Here is a 12,915-nt window from a genome sequence, read left to right on the forward strand (position 1 = left end):
GAGTGTCTTCCAACTCTCCAAGAAGATGTACCAGAATCTGAAATCTATCTCTTCGAAATTCAGGCGGGGAGCGACCAACGACGAGGAAAAGATCCATTGGATGGCGTGGGACAAAATGTGTACACGTAAACGAGAAGGTGGTATGGGGTTCAGAGATTTTGAATTGTTCAATCAAGATCTTCTTGCGAAGCAAGTGTGGCGAATGCTCATGGTGCCCAACTCACTCTACGCACAAGTTCTCAAGGCGAGGTATTTCCCGAACATGGATATTATGTCCGCCGCATGCACACAAGGATGTCCATACACATGGCAAAGTTTGATGCACTGCTTCTACATGGTCTTCTGTGGAGGGTAGGAGATGGTTCAAAAATTAATGTGTATCATGACAATTGGATACCCTGCAGCGGAAGCTTAGTACCACTCGGTGCTGAGTTTGACCCTCATGCGACCAAAGTAGCGAACTTATTAAACGCGCAAGGCTCCGGGTGGGATGTGGAAAAGATCGACGGGATTTTTTCTGTCACGGATGCAGCGGATATCAAGCAGATTGTCGTCGGAGGGGTTGGGACTGATGACTATAGGGAGTGGAATTTCACTAAATCGGGACTATTATCTATCCGATCAGCATACCATCTCAGAGTCGCTCTGAAAAATCCTAGGAGAGCACCGGCCTCCTGCTCTAACCCTGTGGAGGAACACAAGAGCTTCATGAAGCTATGGTCAGCTGATGTACTTAATAAAGTAAAAATTCATACCTGGCGGGTGATCTCCAATGGACTAGACGTTGGAAAGAAGCTGCACCGAAGATAAATTAAGCAAGGCGTCTTATGCATCGCATGTGGACGAGATGAGTCGATGGTTCACCGTTTCTGGCGTTGCCGCCACTCGGCTCTGTTCTGGGATCTCCTGAGAGAAGAGGTTGGAGCACAGTTATGGGAGTGCTGGTGGACTTTGACTCGGCTCGCAGGTTGTGATCATGGGTCCTGGAGTGGCTCATAGGTGCAAATGCTGAAGAAAAGGAGCTAGTGATGATGGCGTTGTATGAGTTGTGGTTGGCACGGAATAATGCAAGAGTCAAAGAAACTAGAGGATCCGACGTCAATTGTGAGAAGAGTGGTGTATTTGATTGAGGAATGGCGAGCTGTCCACGCAAAGAAAATGAAACAGCCTGTGCAACAAGGGATTCAGCCCTAGGAGAAACCGGCAATAGGATGGGTTAAAGCTAATGCAGATGGAGCAATGGCGAAGAATAGAGGTGCGGGAGCTGGAGGTGTAGTCCTTAGGGACTGCAATGACGAGTTTACTGTAGGAGCCTGTCATTTTTTTCCGGTTGTTGCTGATCCTGAAGTGGCAGAGCTGCGAGCATGCCGCCGAGCTATAGCGCTGGCGCTAGAGCTCATTGTGCATAAACTTATCCTAGAGACGGATTCTAAATAAGCTGTCAAAAAACTGCTTGATCTCAACAAAGATTTCTCTCCTACGGGGCACCTGGTAGAGGAAATTAAAACTTTATTTAAAGCAGTTCCGAAGCACCAGGTTGTGTGGATGCGGAGGAGTGCGAATAAAGTAACACACGTCCTAGCTAGGAAAGGATGTTGTAAGTCGTTACGTAAAATTTGGCTTCGTGTGCCTTCGGAGTGTGTCCGCTCTGAGGTTACTAAAAAGATGAACTATGAATAAAATGGCAACACTTCCCCCTAAAAAAAAGACGAGAACTGAAGGAAGTACGGCGTCGCCGCACAGAACGTAGGCCAGCGGTGCTATCTTTGTTTTGATTGCTTCTTTCCTGCCCAGAGACACATCCCATAGCCCTGCTCGTATGAAAAACTGATTCAATGTTTCCGCTGACCGCCGAACCGAACGCTCGGCAAGTCACAACAAATCCCAACGCACAAGTACAAGAAGTAGGTGGCCCAGACCATGGTAAGGGCATCACCAATATGTCCACAGGTGCGCTCAAATTCAACCCCTATTTAATTTAGACCATAGTAAGGGCATCACCCAAGGATCAGAGTTGCTCTTAGAGCAACACGACGAGCAATGAGAGTCACGACAACGCCTTCAAAAAGGTAACGAGCTTCATCGCCATCAGTTCAGGATAGAACATGTTTTCATCATGATCAACACTCACCGTCACCGAATGCCGCTACCACGCCACCCACATGACCATGGCCACCGGGCGACACCAAACCAAGGGCTCTACCCACACCATGCTACCACCACCAGGGCCACTGCCCCGGCATTTAAAACCCCGACACCAACTCACATAAGACCCGCTGCCACCCCAGCCAAAGAGACACGTCCCGCCTTTTGCACCCCTAAGCGGCCGCAGCACCGAGACCCACTAGGCCGGCCAAAACAGGCCTTCATTGATCCATCCTACAACACCAGGCGAGAGACGAGCTCGATCCAACGGCCAGGCATGAGACGAGGTTGGTTCTACTGCTGTACGCGAGACGAGGTCGGTCTTACCGTCAGGCGTGAGATGAGCTCGGTCTTGTCATGAGGTGCAAAACAAGCTCAATCCTGCAACACAGGTCGACCCTTTGACAAAAATAGCGCCCAAACAATGAGGACAGGGCGCAAGACGAGCGATGTACCGTAAGTGGGAGAGGGTCAACCCTTTGACAAAAAATAGCGCCCGAACAGTGAGGAGTGGGATCAAAGGCCGACACAGGTCGCCTACGGGGCACAGACGCCAAAACAAGCCAACCGCCGCAGCGCCACCGCACAAACTGCTCACCGACGGGCCGACGCGGAAGATGTCCAGCCATGCCGAGAGATGACCCAGCCCACCGCCATGGGCTACCACCACGCCATAGCCTATATCCAAGCCTCGACCAGGAGTTTGCGGCCACCACCCCGAGCCGCCCACCAGCGGCTAGGAGCCAGCTCCAGGCGGATCTAACCAGCGGCCAGACACGACCAAAGATGACCCCGCCAGTGACCCCGCCAGTCATTGCTGCTCATTTCAATTCCCATGTCGGTCTATATTGAAATATAAAAACCGACTAGTATTTGTTACCGGATTGAGTATCAATTTACATGCTCCCAATCAAGGCCTAAAGTGTCCAGTCATAACGTTTCTGTAGATGGCAAGTGGGTGCTTTATTCATTACTATGTAGCTGCTTGTCTTTTGTCTTCACATGGACAAATTAGGCCTTGTGCACTACATCCGTGAATCTCTTTGACAATATTTTGAACATCCTTTCATACTGGAGCCAACGCCCCTAGAACACGAGTGTTAGGCCAAACATCGAATGGTTTCACAGTAATAATAAGTACAAAAATCATATAGTATTTTTTTGGGGTAATAAGAGAATAAAAGAACATACAAAATCATAAGAATTTCACTAGCATCAGAATATGTGGTAGTGTAAAAATCGTTCTTATATTATGGAACGGAGGGAGTACATTGTTAGTCAATGTACCGAGTGATGAGTAAATTGATTCTATAATGGTTTTGCGCCAAATATATAATCCGTTACTGTACACGGCAACCTTGTTCTGCATTACCCAGCAATCTAAGGCTACGAGATATTCTCTGCAGGGGCAAGAAATAGTGCAACATTAAAACATGATATCTCCCGTAAGGTTCAAATGCAAATTTAGTCTTGAAGCTAACCTCCCGAGTATCACAGAGGCGTAATAGATCTAATTTATCCGATGGCCTCAAATTAATCAAGTTGACAAGCTGCAGAAAAGAAATAAGTACACGGCACCAAAGATACTATATCCTTCACCTAAGAATCTGCAGGAACGAGGCTTACCCAAAAACTGAACTTCTCAGGGTCCTGTGGTCCAGGAATGCTCTCAAGATCGAAATGTCGTGTCCGCCTCACTGCATTCAGTAAAACAGGTGAAATTAGAACACTATGGGCATTAGTTGAGCACCAAACAACAAACACGGTTTTCAAAGAGCAGGACATTCATATACTGTTTTGAAAGTATGAGCACTGACAGTGGTAGATCCACCTTATTTATCAAGACCCCAAAATAAAGTAGAATCCTAAAAGATTTGGAAATATTTTGAAGTTTAAGAAAATAGACTATAAACATACATATACATTGTCAGGAACCCGATGGATCTGACGAGGAGAGATCAACAAGAACTGGGAATTCGACAAGATTCAGTAGAACAGGGATAAATTGCAGGTCAAAGAAGATAAAATGCTGGAATGTACAGAACTGAGATAAAGAAGTAAATGCATGATAAAATTTGGGTTTTGATTTCTTAGCTGAACAATGATACAAGGATAGCCTTATAAAGAGTCTGGCCGGTACAAGATAACATCCCATGCGAAATGATTGTTATGCCCCTAGATAATAAATCCTTAATACACCATTATCCTAATACCCTGACATATATGCATAAGGTACTACGGTGTCACACCGGCTATGCAAGGCCATGCCGTGTGACTACCAGGTAGGCCAAAGCCTAGCTGACCAGTGGGACCCTGGATCCAGCGTGCGTGTGTGAGCTGGCCACGGGCCAGACGCGTCCTGTACTTAACACCCCTGTAAGTGATACCGAGAGGGAGGCTGTATGTAATGAATTGAGTTGCTAATCCCCTGTCTCTCGTTCCTCACCTCCTTCTCCAAACTCCCACCTAACCAGATCCGATCCCCTCCCCCAAACCTACTCCGATCTACCCGATCCGAACAGGGGTGTTACAGTTGGTAATCAGAGCCTTCGATTCCTCCGGGAATTTTTCTCTGCTGCTTCTCAAATTCTCTTGGCCTTGATCTGTAAAATTCCACCTACCCGGGTGTGGACTTGCCTTGGCGAGACAACCCAAAATCCCCGCCGGGGTTAGATCGGTTCGCAGCGAGAGCGACGGCGCCGTTGAAGCCCTCCGCGCAGATCGGGCAGCTCCTGTCCGCCATGGACGACAACACCAGCACCCTCAAGTCCCTTCTGGAATCGATCGCCACGCGCCTCGACGAACAGAAACTGGACAGCGACAAACGGCTCGAGGCCCAGTGTTAGGAATCCAGTGGTATATCTCTCGTTCTAGCAGCAACACTCACGAATTCAGGTAGCAATCTCGATTACAAGCTCTGTTACATGAATGGGAGAAAGGGGATCGGGGAGAGAGCAACAGGTGCCGCCACCGCCGGTTCGTGATCCACTGGATGCCCCTCTCAGTCTTGCCAATGGAGATAAGTAGTCGGTGACAGCGGGTGTGGTTTGCACCCACTCCGGCCCACAGTTGCTTGGGTTGGGCTTCTTCAGCCTGACAGGCCGAGCGTCCTGCGAGGCCATGGTCTTGTCAGGTGGAGGGGTCGGCCTCTCAGCGGTGCTGACATCCCCCCCTTCTTGAGACGAGGCTTGCCCCCAAGCCTCTGCTGCTGGAAAGCGAGCCTGTAGCTCTAGCTTGTCTTTCCATGTGTCGTTGATCTTGGCGCGGTTGACCAACGGATGAGTACTTGCTCTATCATGGCCCCGTGTTTGCGTCTCCAGCGGGTGTCGAGGATAGCTTGTGGCACCGCCGGTACATCAGAAATGACAGGAAGTATTGGTTCTACATCCGTACCTGGGAGGACAGCGCGACACAGCATGGAGACATGGAAAACTGGGTGCACCCTGGGAGGACAGCGCGACGCAGCATGGAGACATGGAAAACTGGGTGCACGGTTGATTGCGGTGACAGTTCCAGTTGGCAAGGAAAACTGGTGCGTCGTTGATCTTGCTAATGATGGGAAAAGGCCCATAGAACTTAAAGGACAGCTTGTGGTTGGCCCTCTTCGCCACCGATGTTTGCACATATGGTTGCAACTTCAGAAACACCAGGTCACCCACTGCAAAGTTGCGCTCAGAACGCCTCTTGCCCGCTTGCTGCTTCATGCGGTGCTGGGCTCGCTGGAGATGTTGCTGCAGCAGGTTCTGTATGATTGCCCGTTCATCCAACCAAGAGTGCAGAGATGGTACCAAACAGGTGGAGGTGGTGGTGATCGCCCAAAGGCAGGGCTCATGACCGAACATAACCTTGAAAGGAGTCATACCTATGGAAGAGTGGGGCGAGGAGTTGTACCAAAATTGAGCGACTGGAATCCAATGGCTCCACCTTTTCAGGCAGGCATGAGTAAAACAGCGGAGGAAGGTTTCAAGACATTGGTTCACCCGTTCAGATTGCCCGTCGGTCTGAGGATGATTTGTCGTGCTCATGTGTAGCTTAGTGCCTTCGTATTTGAAAAGCTCCTGCCAAAAATGGCTGGTGAACACAGGGTCCTGATCGGAAACAATGGCATTGGGGAACCCATGGATTGGATAGATATGTTGCATGAAAAGGAGAGCGATGCGAGCAGCGGTGTAAGGGTGAGCAAGTGGCAGAAAATGAGCAAATTTTGTCATCCGGTCGACCAGAACCCAAATGCAATTGTACTGACCAGATTGGGGCAGACCATCGATGACGATGAAGTCCATTGTTATCATATCCCATGATGCTTGAGGAATTGGGAGGGGCTGCAGCAGACCCGGAGAAGGTACCCTCTCTGATTTAGCCTGTTGACAAACTTGGCAGCACTTGACATATTGTTCGATGTGGATCTTCATCTTGGCCCATGCAAACAGCCTCCGGATATGTTTGTAGGTTACTGGGAATCCGGAATGGCCCCCGACAGGGCTGTCAAGGAAAGCGGCAATGATCTGCTGCTGGAGTGCCGTGTCGCCCCCTAGCCAGATGCGTTCACGAAAACGAATGATGCCTTGCACCATGGTGAAACGCCCCTTCGGATCCAGTCTGATGGCCAGCTGCTCCAACAGCCTTTGTGCTTGCGTGTTGTAATTGTAACTCGCGACCACATCCTCCAGCCATGCTGGTCGACAAGAGGAGATCGCGAACAGGGACTCTGTTTTAGGCATGCGAGACAAGGCGTCAGCAGCTCCATTGTCCGTTCCTTTGTTGTAAACTATCCTGTACTGCAGCCCGAGAAGTTTGGTGAATGCCCTTTGCTGCCAAGGAGTGACCAGTCGTTGTTCTTGCAGATGCACCAAGCTGCGCTGATCATCAGTCTTGACGACGAATTCAGCTGACTGAAGATATGGACGCCATTGATCCCCCGCTGTGATGATCGCCAAATATTCCTTCTCGTAAGTTGACAGCCCCCGATACTTAGGATAGAGGGATTTGCTCATGAAGGCGATGGGATGCCCATCCTGTTGCAAGATTGCTCCGATGCCCGAATCGCATGCATCCATTTCGACTGTGAATTGCTTCTGGAAATTGGGTAAAGCCAACACGGGCGCTGAAATCAAACTTTGCTTGAGCACTTGGAAACTTTGTTCAGTGTTGTCCGTCCACACAAACGGGGAGCCTTTCTTGAGCAGGTTGAACAAGGGTCGAGCCAGAACCCCAAACTGCCAGACGAACCGACGGTAATACCTTGCTAGACCGAGAAATTGACGAACCTCCTTGACATTGGTTGGTGAAGGCCACTCACGAACTGCCTGGATCTTGGAGGGATCCGTGGCCACCCCCTCCGCGCTGATCACATGCCCAAGGTACGATATGCGCTGCTGCCCAAAAGCACATTTGCTCATCTTAACCTTCCATTGATCTCGCCGTAGCAGTTCAAACACCTGACGGAGATGCTGCACATGATCGCTGAGGGTCTTGCTGAAAACGAGGATGTCGTCGAAGAAAGCCAACACACACACCCTGATCAATGGATGCAACGTGTCTGTCATTGCTCCATTCATGGTTTTGAAGGCGTCCAGATTCTCTTGTTGAGGCGTCCAGGTCGTCGCCTAGGCAGGGGAGGCGTCGCCCTGGTCCAATTTGGACACCTTGGTCCAGGTCGAGCGGGAACTGGTGAGGGGCGGGGTGGGAAACAGAAATTGGGTGGGATTGGATAGAAATTGGGGGGCAATCTGAGATGAAATAGATGGGAGAGAGAGTGGGGAACACACCGGTGACAGAAATCGATCTCAGAGAGAGAGAGAGAAGAGCTCTCTCCTCTCAGGCGGCCAGCCCCGCCTCCGCCAGATCTTGTCCGCCGACCAAGCTTCCTCCCTCGTCCAGCTTCCTCCCCATCACCGGCCAAGCTTCCTCTCCTCCCCTGGCGCATCCCTCCCCCAGCAGGGCAACAAGGTAGGACTGCCCTCTCTCCCCATGGTCTCTTTCCTCTCCGGCCCTCACTTCGGTGCTGCTGAGTTGTGGTGTGCTGCTGGGGGAGAGAGTGGGGAACACACCGACGACAAAAATGAACTGAGGCGTCGCATCACCTCGCGCTTTAAGCGCCTAGGTGTTGAGGAGCCCCCAACGCCTTAAAACACCTCGACGCCTTAAAAACTATGGCTCCATTAAAATTTCTTGGTCCGCCAGCTAGCCCGAAGGACACCACTCTGAATTCAAAGTGTCCTGAGTTTGGAAAGCCGTCTTGAACTCCTCTCCCTCTGCCATGCGGATTTGATGGTAGCTTGTGCGTAGGTTCAATTTGGAGAACCACCGAGCGTCATGCAATTCATCAACTAGTTCCTCTATTACAAGCACAGGGTACTTTTCGACCACCGTCATTGCGTTGAGGTGTCGGTAGTCGATGCATAGCCGCCACGTCCCGTCCTTCTTAACCAAAATCACCGGTGAAGAGAAGGGGCTATGGCTCTTCTGGATAACACCTGCTTCCACAAACTCCTTAACCTGACGCTCGATCTCAGATTTGTGTTCAGGTTTGTACCAGTAGGGTCTCAGGTTCACTGGTGGCGCTCCCGGCATGAGCGGTATGCGGTGATTGCACACACGGCATGAAGGCATACCTTTGGGTCACTGTCGGGAAAATCGACACCTATGGAAAGCTCGAAAAGTCCCTTGATCGTCTGGCGGGGGGAGAGAGGTAGCGTCGAGAGCGGAGCTAGCGATCAACACCGGCAAGGTCCTTTACCCAGATTCGGGCCGCTTGGCGCGTAAAACCCTACTCCTGCTTAGTTTGTATTGGGTGCTTACTTTAGGGTGATATGCTACAGTAACTTAGCTGGTGATTAGGGAGTCTCAAATCCCAAAAAGTCCAACCCCTAGAGAATGAGCCTTGGGCCTCCTTTTATAGGCAAAGGGGTCACCAACAGTGTGCTCACGGGTTGCATAGTGAACGGTGTTCACCGCTCTTCTTCTATGGTGGTGTCAGGGGCAATAAATGCCTTGTCTGACCCCTGACCTGCAGCGAGGTGGTCGCGACACGTACCCAGGTGAATAGACACCTGGGTCTTGCGCTGGCGCATGAAGGATGCGCTGGAGCGGTTGGATTGTGGTAGAAATGGGGGAGGACACCTGGCGAGCGGAAGGAGCTTGCTGGCCTGGCATCCCTATTGGATGACTTGATTATCATCCCGGCAAGGAGGGCTTGCCGGGGGGGGGGGGGGGGGGGGGCTTGAACACTTTCCCGGCAAGGAGGGCTTACCGGGGGCCTCGCCAGTCTTTGCGAGTCTTCCCGGCAAGGAGGGCTTGCCGGGGCCTTGCGAATCTTCCCGGCAAGGAGGGCTTGTCGGGGCCTTGCATCTAGAGCTCTCGTACTCCACGCCCTCGAAGAGGGGAGGGCGTGGCCTCGGTGGGTCTTGGTTTGCCTTCCTGCCAGTCTTCCTCGTGCGCTACTGCCAGGGGCGTTGCCGATGCCCGTGCACAAGTCTGGGGCACAAGGAACCCCAGTCTCTAGTGCACCGACAGGAGCCCCCGAGCCTGGGCCACGCACGCGCGCGGGGCATTGCTGGACTAGGCCCAAAGTGGTGCACGGGCTTCTATGCCAGGGTACTTTGTAGCTTTGGAGCCGTTGCGAGCGGCACTTTCCCACGTCGCGCATCGAGCGCGCGAGGTGGAGAAGTGTGCGCACAATGGCCTCCCCACCTCCCGAAGCATTACTGCCACGCGTGAGGCATGCGCAGTAAAGGTCAGGCAAGTGGCGTTCGTGGCCTTAAAGGCTGCAATCGTGGCAGGGCCCGCCCCCGCATGCACTGGTGCAGCAGGGCGGTTCCCTGTTCGCTCGTGATCATGGGTGATTGGGCGAGAGGGGCGGCGGTTTCTGGAGTGAGGAGAGCTAGCCCCCGCGCCTCGCCCTACAAATTAGGAAGTTTGCGAGGGGGTTTTGCTCATCCATCCAACTCCCGAAACATTCAGCACACCCGGCTTGCATCTGAGGAGTCTTCTCTAGTTCCAGGTGGCGCTCGCCCCTAACCATGGCTATGGGACGAGGGCGGCCACCATCGGCTGCCAGGGCGGCAAGGGGATCCCATTTGGATCATGCCACAGCTTCAGGGGGCGCAGCTGCGGAGGGCGGCACGAGCGCCCGAGGTGGCGGAGGGGCGACGGGCCGCGGAGGCCACGGCCGGGGAAGGCGGAGTGCTACTCCAGCACCTCCGTCTTCTCCCCCAGCGCCGGTTTCTCCTCCGTGGGGCGGGCACTCGGACGGGACGGCACTGGAGTTCGTCGTGGAACTGCACGGCGTCCCTCGGGGCCACCTGCACCTCCCTCGCCCTTTTGCTAGGGCGATGGAGGCCGCCAAGCCTCCCGTCTTGTGGTTGCGGGCGTACGGTTGCTCCCACAGCGCTATGCAGGTGCACGTGGAGTACCCGAAACGCCGCTCCATGTTGCTCGGGCGGGGCTGGAAAGCCTGCGCCCGCGCCCACAGCCTCGAGGATGGGCATGTCCTCCGCTTTAAGCTAGCGGAGGATAATATGCTATCTGTCAAGTTTTATGGGCGCTCGGGTGCGCGTCTCGGCTAAGAGAGCTCGAGCAGCGCCGAATGTCCCTCCTCGAGCGATAGCGACGAGGAGGACAGTGGCGGCAGTGGCGCTCTTGGCAGGGCAGGATCTCGGGGGGTCAAGTCGAAGTACGACTCCCCGAGCTCCGACTGACTGCCGGCCATGCCGTCGAGGCCCGCTCACGCCTCTCCCCCGCCTGGCAGGGTTATCTTGCCGGAGCTGGCGTCGGTGCCTCGTGTTCGAGGAGGAGGCACCTCCGCAAGCTCAGACTTCTCCATCCCCCCTACTTGGGCCACCTCACCGGAGCTGGTGTCGGTGCCCTGGCTCCAGGAGGAGGCGCGCTTGCGGGCTCCGGCTTCTTCATCCCTTCCGGTCGCCCTGTCCTCCGCCCCCGTTCTCCTCTGTGAAGTGCTGATCCAGGAGAAACCAGCCTGGGTTGCGCCGGGGGACGTCTTGCTTTTTGTCTTCTTGAACTTCTGTCCGGCAAGCATGTCCCTCGCCAGAAGACAGTATCATAGGTTAGAGTAGTAAAAAACATCCATGTAATATGTCTGAGTTTGCTTCAAACAAATGAATGAAATGTTGTTTCCTTTGAGTCTGATCCTTCCCCTTGCATGATACACCCTTTGCATTTTCCGGAAGCTTGTCGGCTTGACTGGTCGTGCCGCTAGTGCTTTGAGGAACGGATCCTTAGCAGTTCGCTGGAGGGGTCGTTACCGGCAAGGCTCCTTGCCGCACTCAGTGCAACCGTTAGATTGTCGAGCACGGCTCGAGGCGAAATAAGGCGCTGCATGGCCGCTTGGGCTGTTGAACAGGTTCGAAACAGTGTGAAGGCGCTCTGTGGCCGTTCAGGTCGTTAAACTAGTTCGAAACAAAACCAAGGTGCACTGATCTTGACAAGGTTCCATCTACGCGCAAGTTTCTCAAACAAAGTTTGGGATCTCCAGAAAGGAAATAAACCTATCTACTATGAAATTTCATCTGGAATATCTATCACTTACCTGTCGTGCCGCGGCACTTCTCCCCGCGGTGTTTGTGTCCTTTGCCGGGGCCTCAGATCCCCGGCAAGCAGGAGGTTTCACTTTCCCGGCAAGGTCCTTGCCAATAGTCCTTGACTATCGTATAGAAGGGGGTTGCCGGAGTAAAACTCATTTTCCTCTTTTGCCAGGCCGTGCTGGTGAAGCCCCCGGGCGCATCTTCGACGGCGACGCAACGCTTCTAGGGGGAAATCGTTTCCGCTGGAGTGCGTGCCTGTTGGCGCATCCTCGACGGCTATGCATTCGCGGAGGTGTGTCGGCCGAAGTATACGCCGGAGGCCTCGCCGAAGCCCCCAGGCACACCCTCGACAGCAGCGCACTGTCCTGGAGCGGCGCTTCAACCTGATGCCTTCAAGCTCGGGGTCTCCGTCTCCCTAGCCCGCGCTCACGCAGCGGGGCGCTCGCACAGGCGTTAGGAGGCCATGGCGAAGTAGAGCGACCACCGCTGCGCCCTGCTTCGAGGGACCGCACTGGTGCGTTCAACTTCCCAAGATCTGGTGCGGAACTTGCTTGAATCCGCGAAAAAACTCTCAACCACCTCCCCCTACCTGGCGCGCCAAAGATGTCGGGGAAATCGACACCTATGGAGAGAGGTGGCGTCGAGAGCGGAGCTAGCGATCAACACCGGCAAGGTCCTTTACCCAGGTTCGGGCCGCTTGGTGCGTAAAACCCTACTCCTGCTTAGTTTGTATTGGGTGCTTACTGTAGGGTGATATGCTACACTAACTTAGCTGGTGATTAAGGAATCTCAAATCGCAAAAAGTCCAACCCCTAGAGAATGAGCCTTGGGCCTCCTTTTATAGGCAAAGGGGTCACCAACAGTGTGCTCACGGGTTGCATAGTGAACAGTGTTCACCGCTCTTCTTCTACGGTGATGCCAGGGGTAGTAAATGCCTTGTCTGACCTGCAGCAAGGTGGTCGCGACACGTACCCAGGTGAATCGACACCTGGGTCTTGCGCTGGCGCATGTAGGATGCGCTGGAGCGGTTGGATTGTGGTAGAAACGGGGGAGGACACCTGGCGAGCGGAAGGAGCTTGCTGGCCTGGCGTCCCTATCGGATTGTTAGGAATAAGCAACTTGTATTCCCATGAGGCCATAGGCCGGTATACATACATGTACAGGTGATGGACTATATGCAGGAAACCCCTTATATGTTGGGATAAATACAAAAGGGTACATGACTTAT

At 53.1% G+C, this 12,915-nt stretch overlaps 1 protein-coding gene across 4 annotated transcripts in view; it reads right to left on the bottom strand.

The window, feature by feature from the left end:
• Nucleotides 1-2,966: 2,966 nt before the first annotated feature.
• LOC123448608 (LON peptidase N-terminal domain and RING finger protein 1) overlaps nt 2,967-12,915 on the bottom strand; it is a 64,184-nt gene continuing 54,235 nt past the window's right edge. For 2 of the 4 annotated variants that reach the window (XM_045125557.1, XM_045125561.1), the window contains 3 exons: nt 3,772-3,842; nt 3,627-3,695; nt 3,246-3,545 (listed from right to left, as the gene is read on the bottom strand). In XM_045125557.1, the coding sequence (XP_044981492.1) occupies nt 3,486-3,545; nt 3,627-3,695; nt 3,772-3,842 (200 nt within the window). In that variant the 3' untranslated portion in view covers nt 3,246-3,485. The other 2 variants (XM_045125560.1, XM_045125559.1) reach the window with 2 other exon arrangements.

The sequence above is a fragment of the Hordeum vulgare genome, chromosome 4H (genome assembly GCF_904849725.1).
Source record: "Hordeum vulgare subsp. vulgare chromosome 4H, MorexV3_pseudomolecules_assembly, whole genome shotgun sequence".
NCBI classification, from domain to species: Eukaryota; Viridiplantae; Streptophyta; class Magnoliopsida; order Poales; family Poaceae; genus Hordeum; species Hordeum vulgare.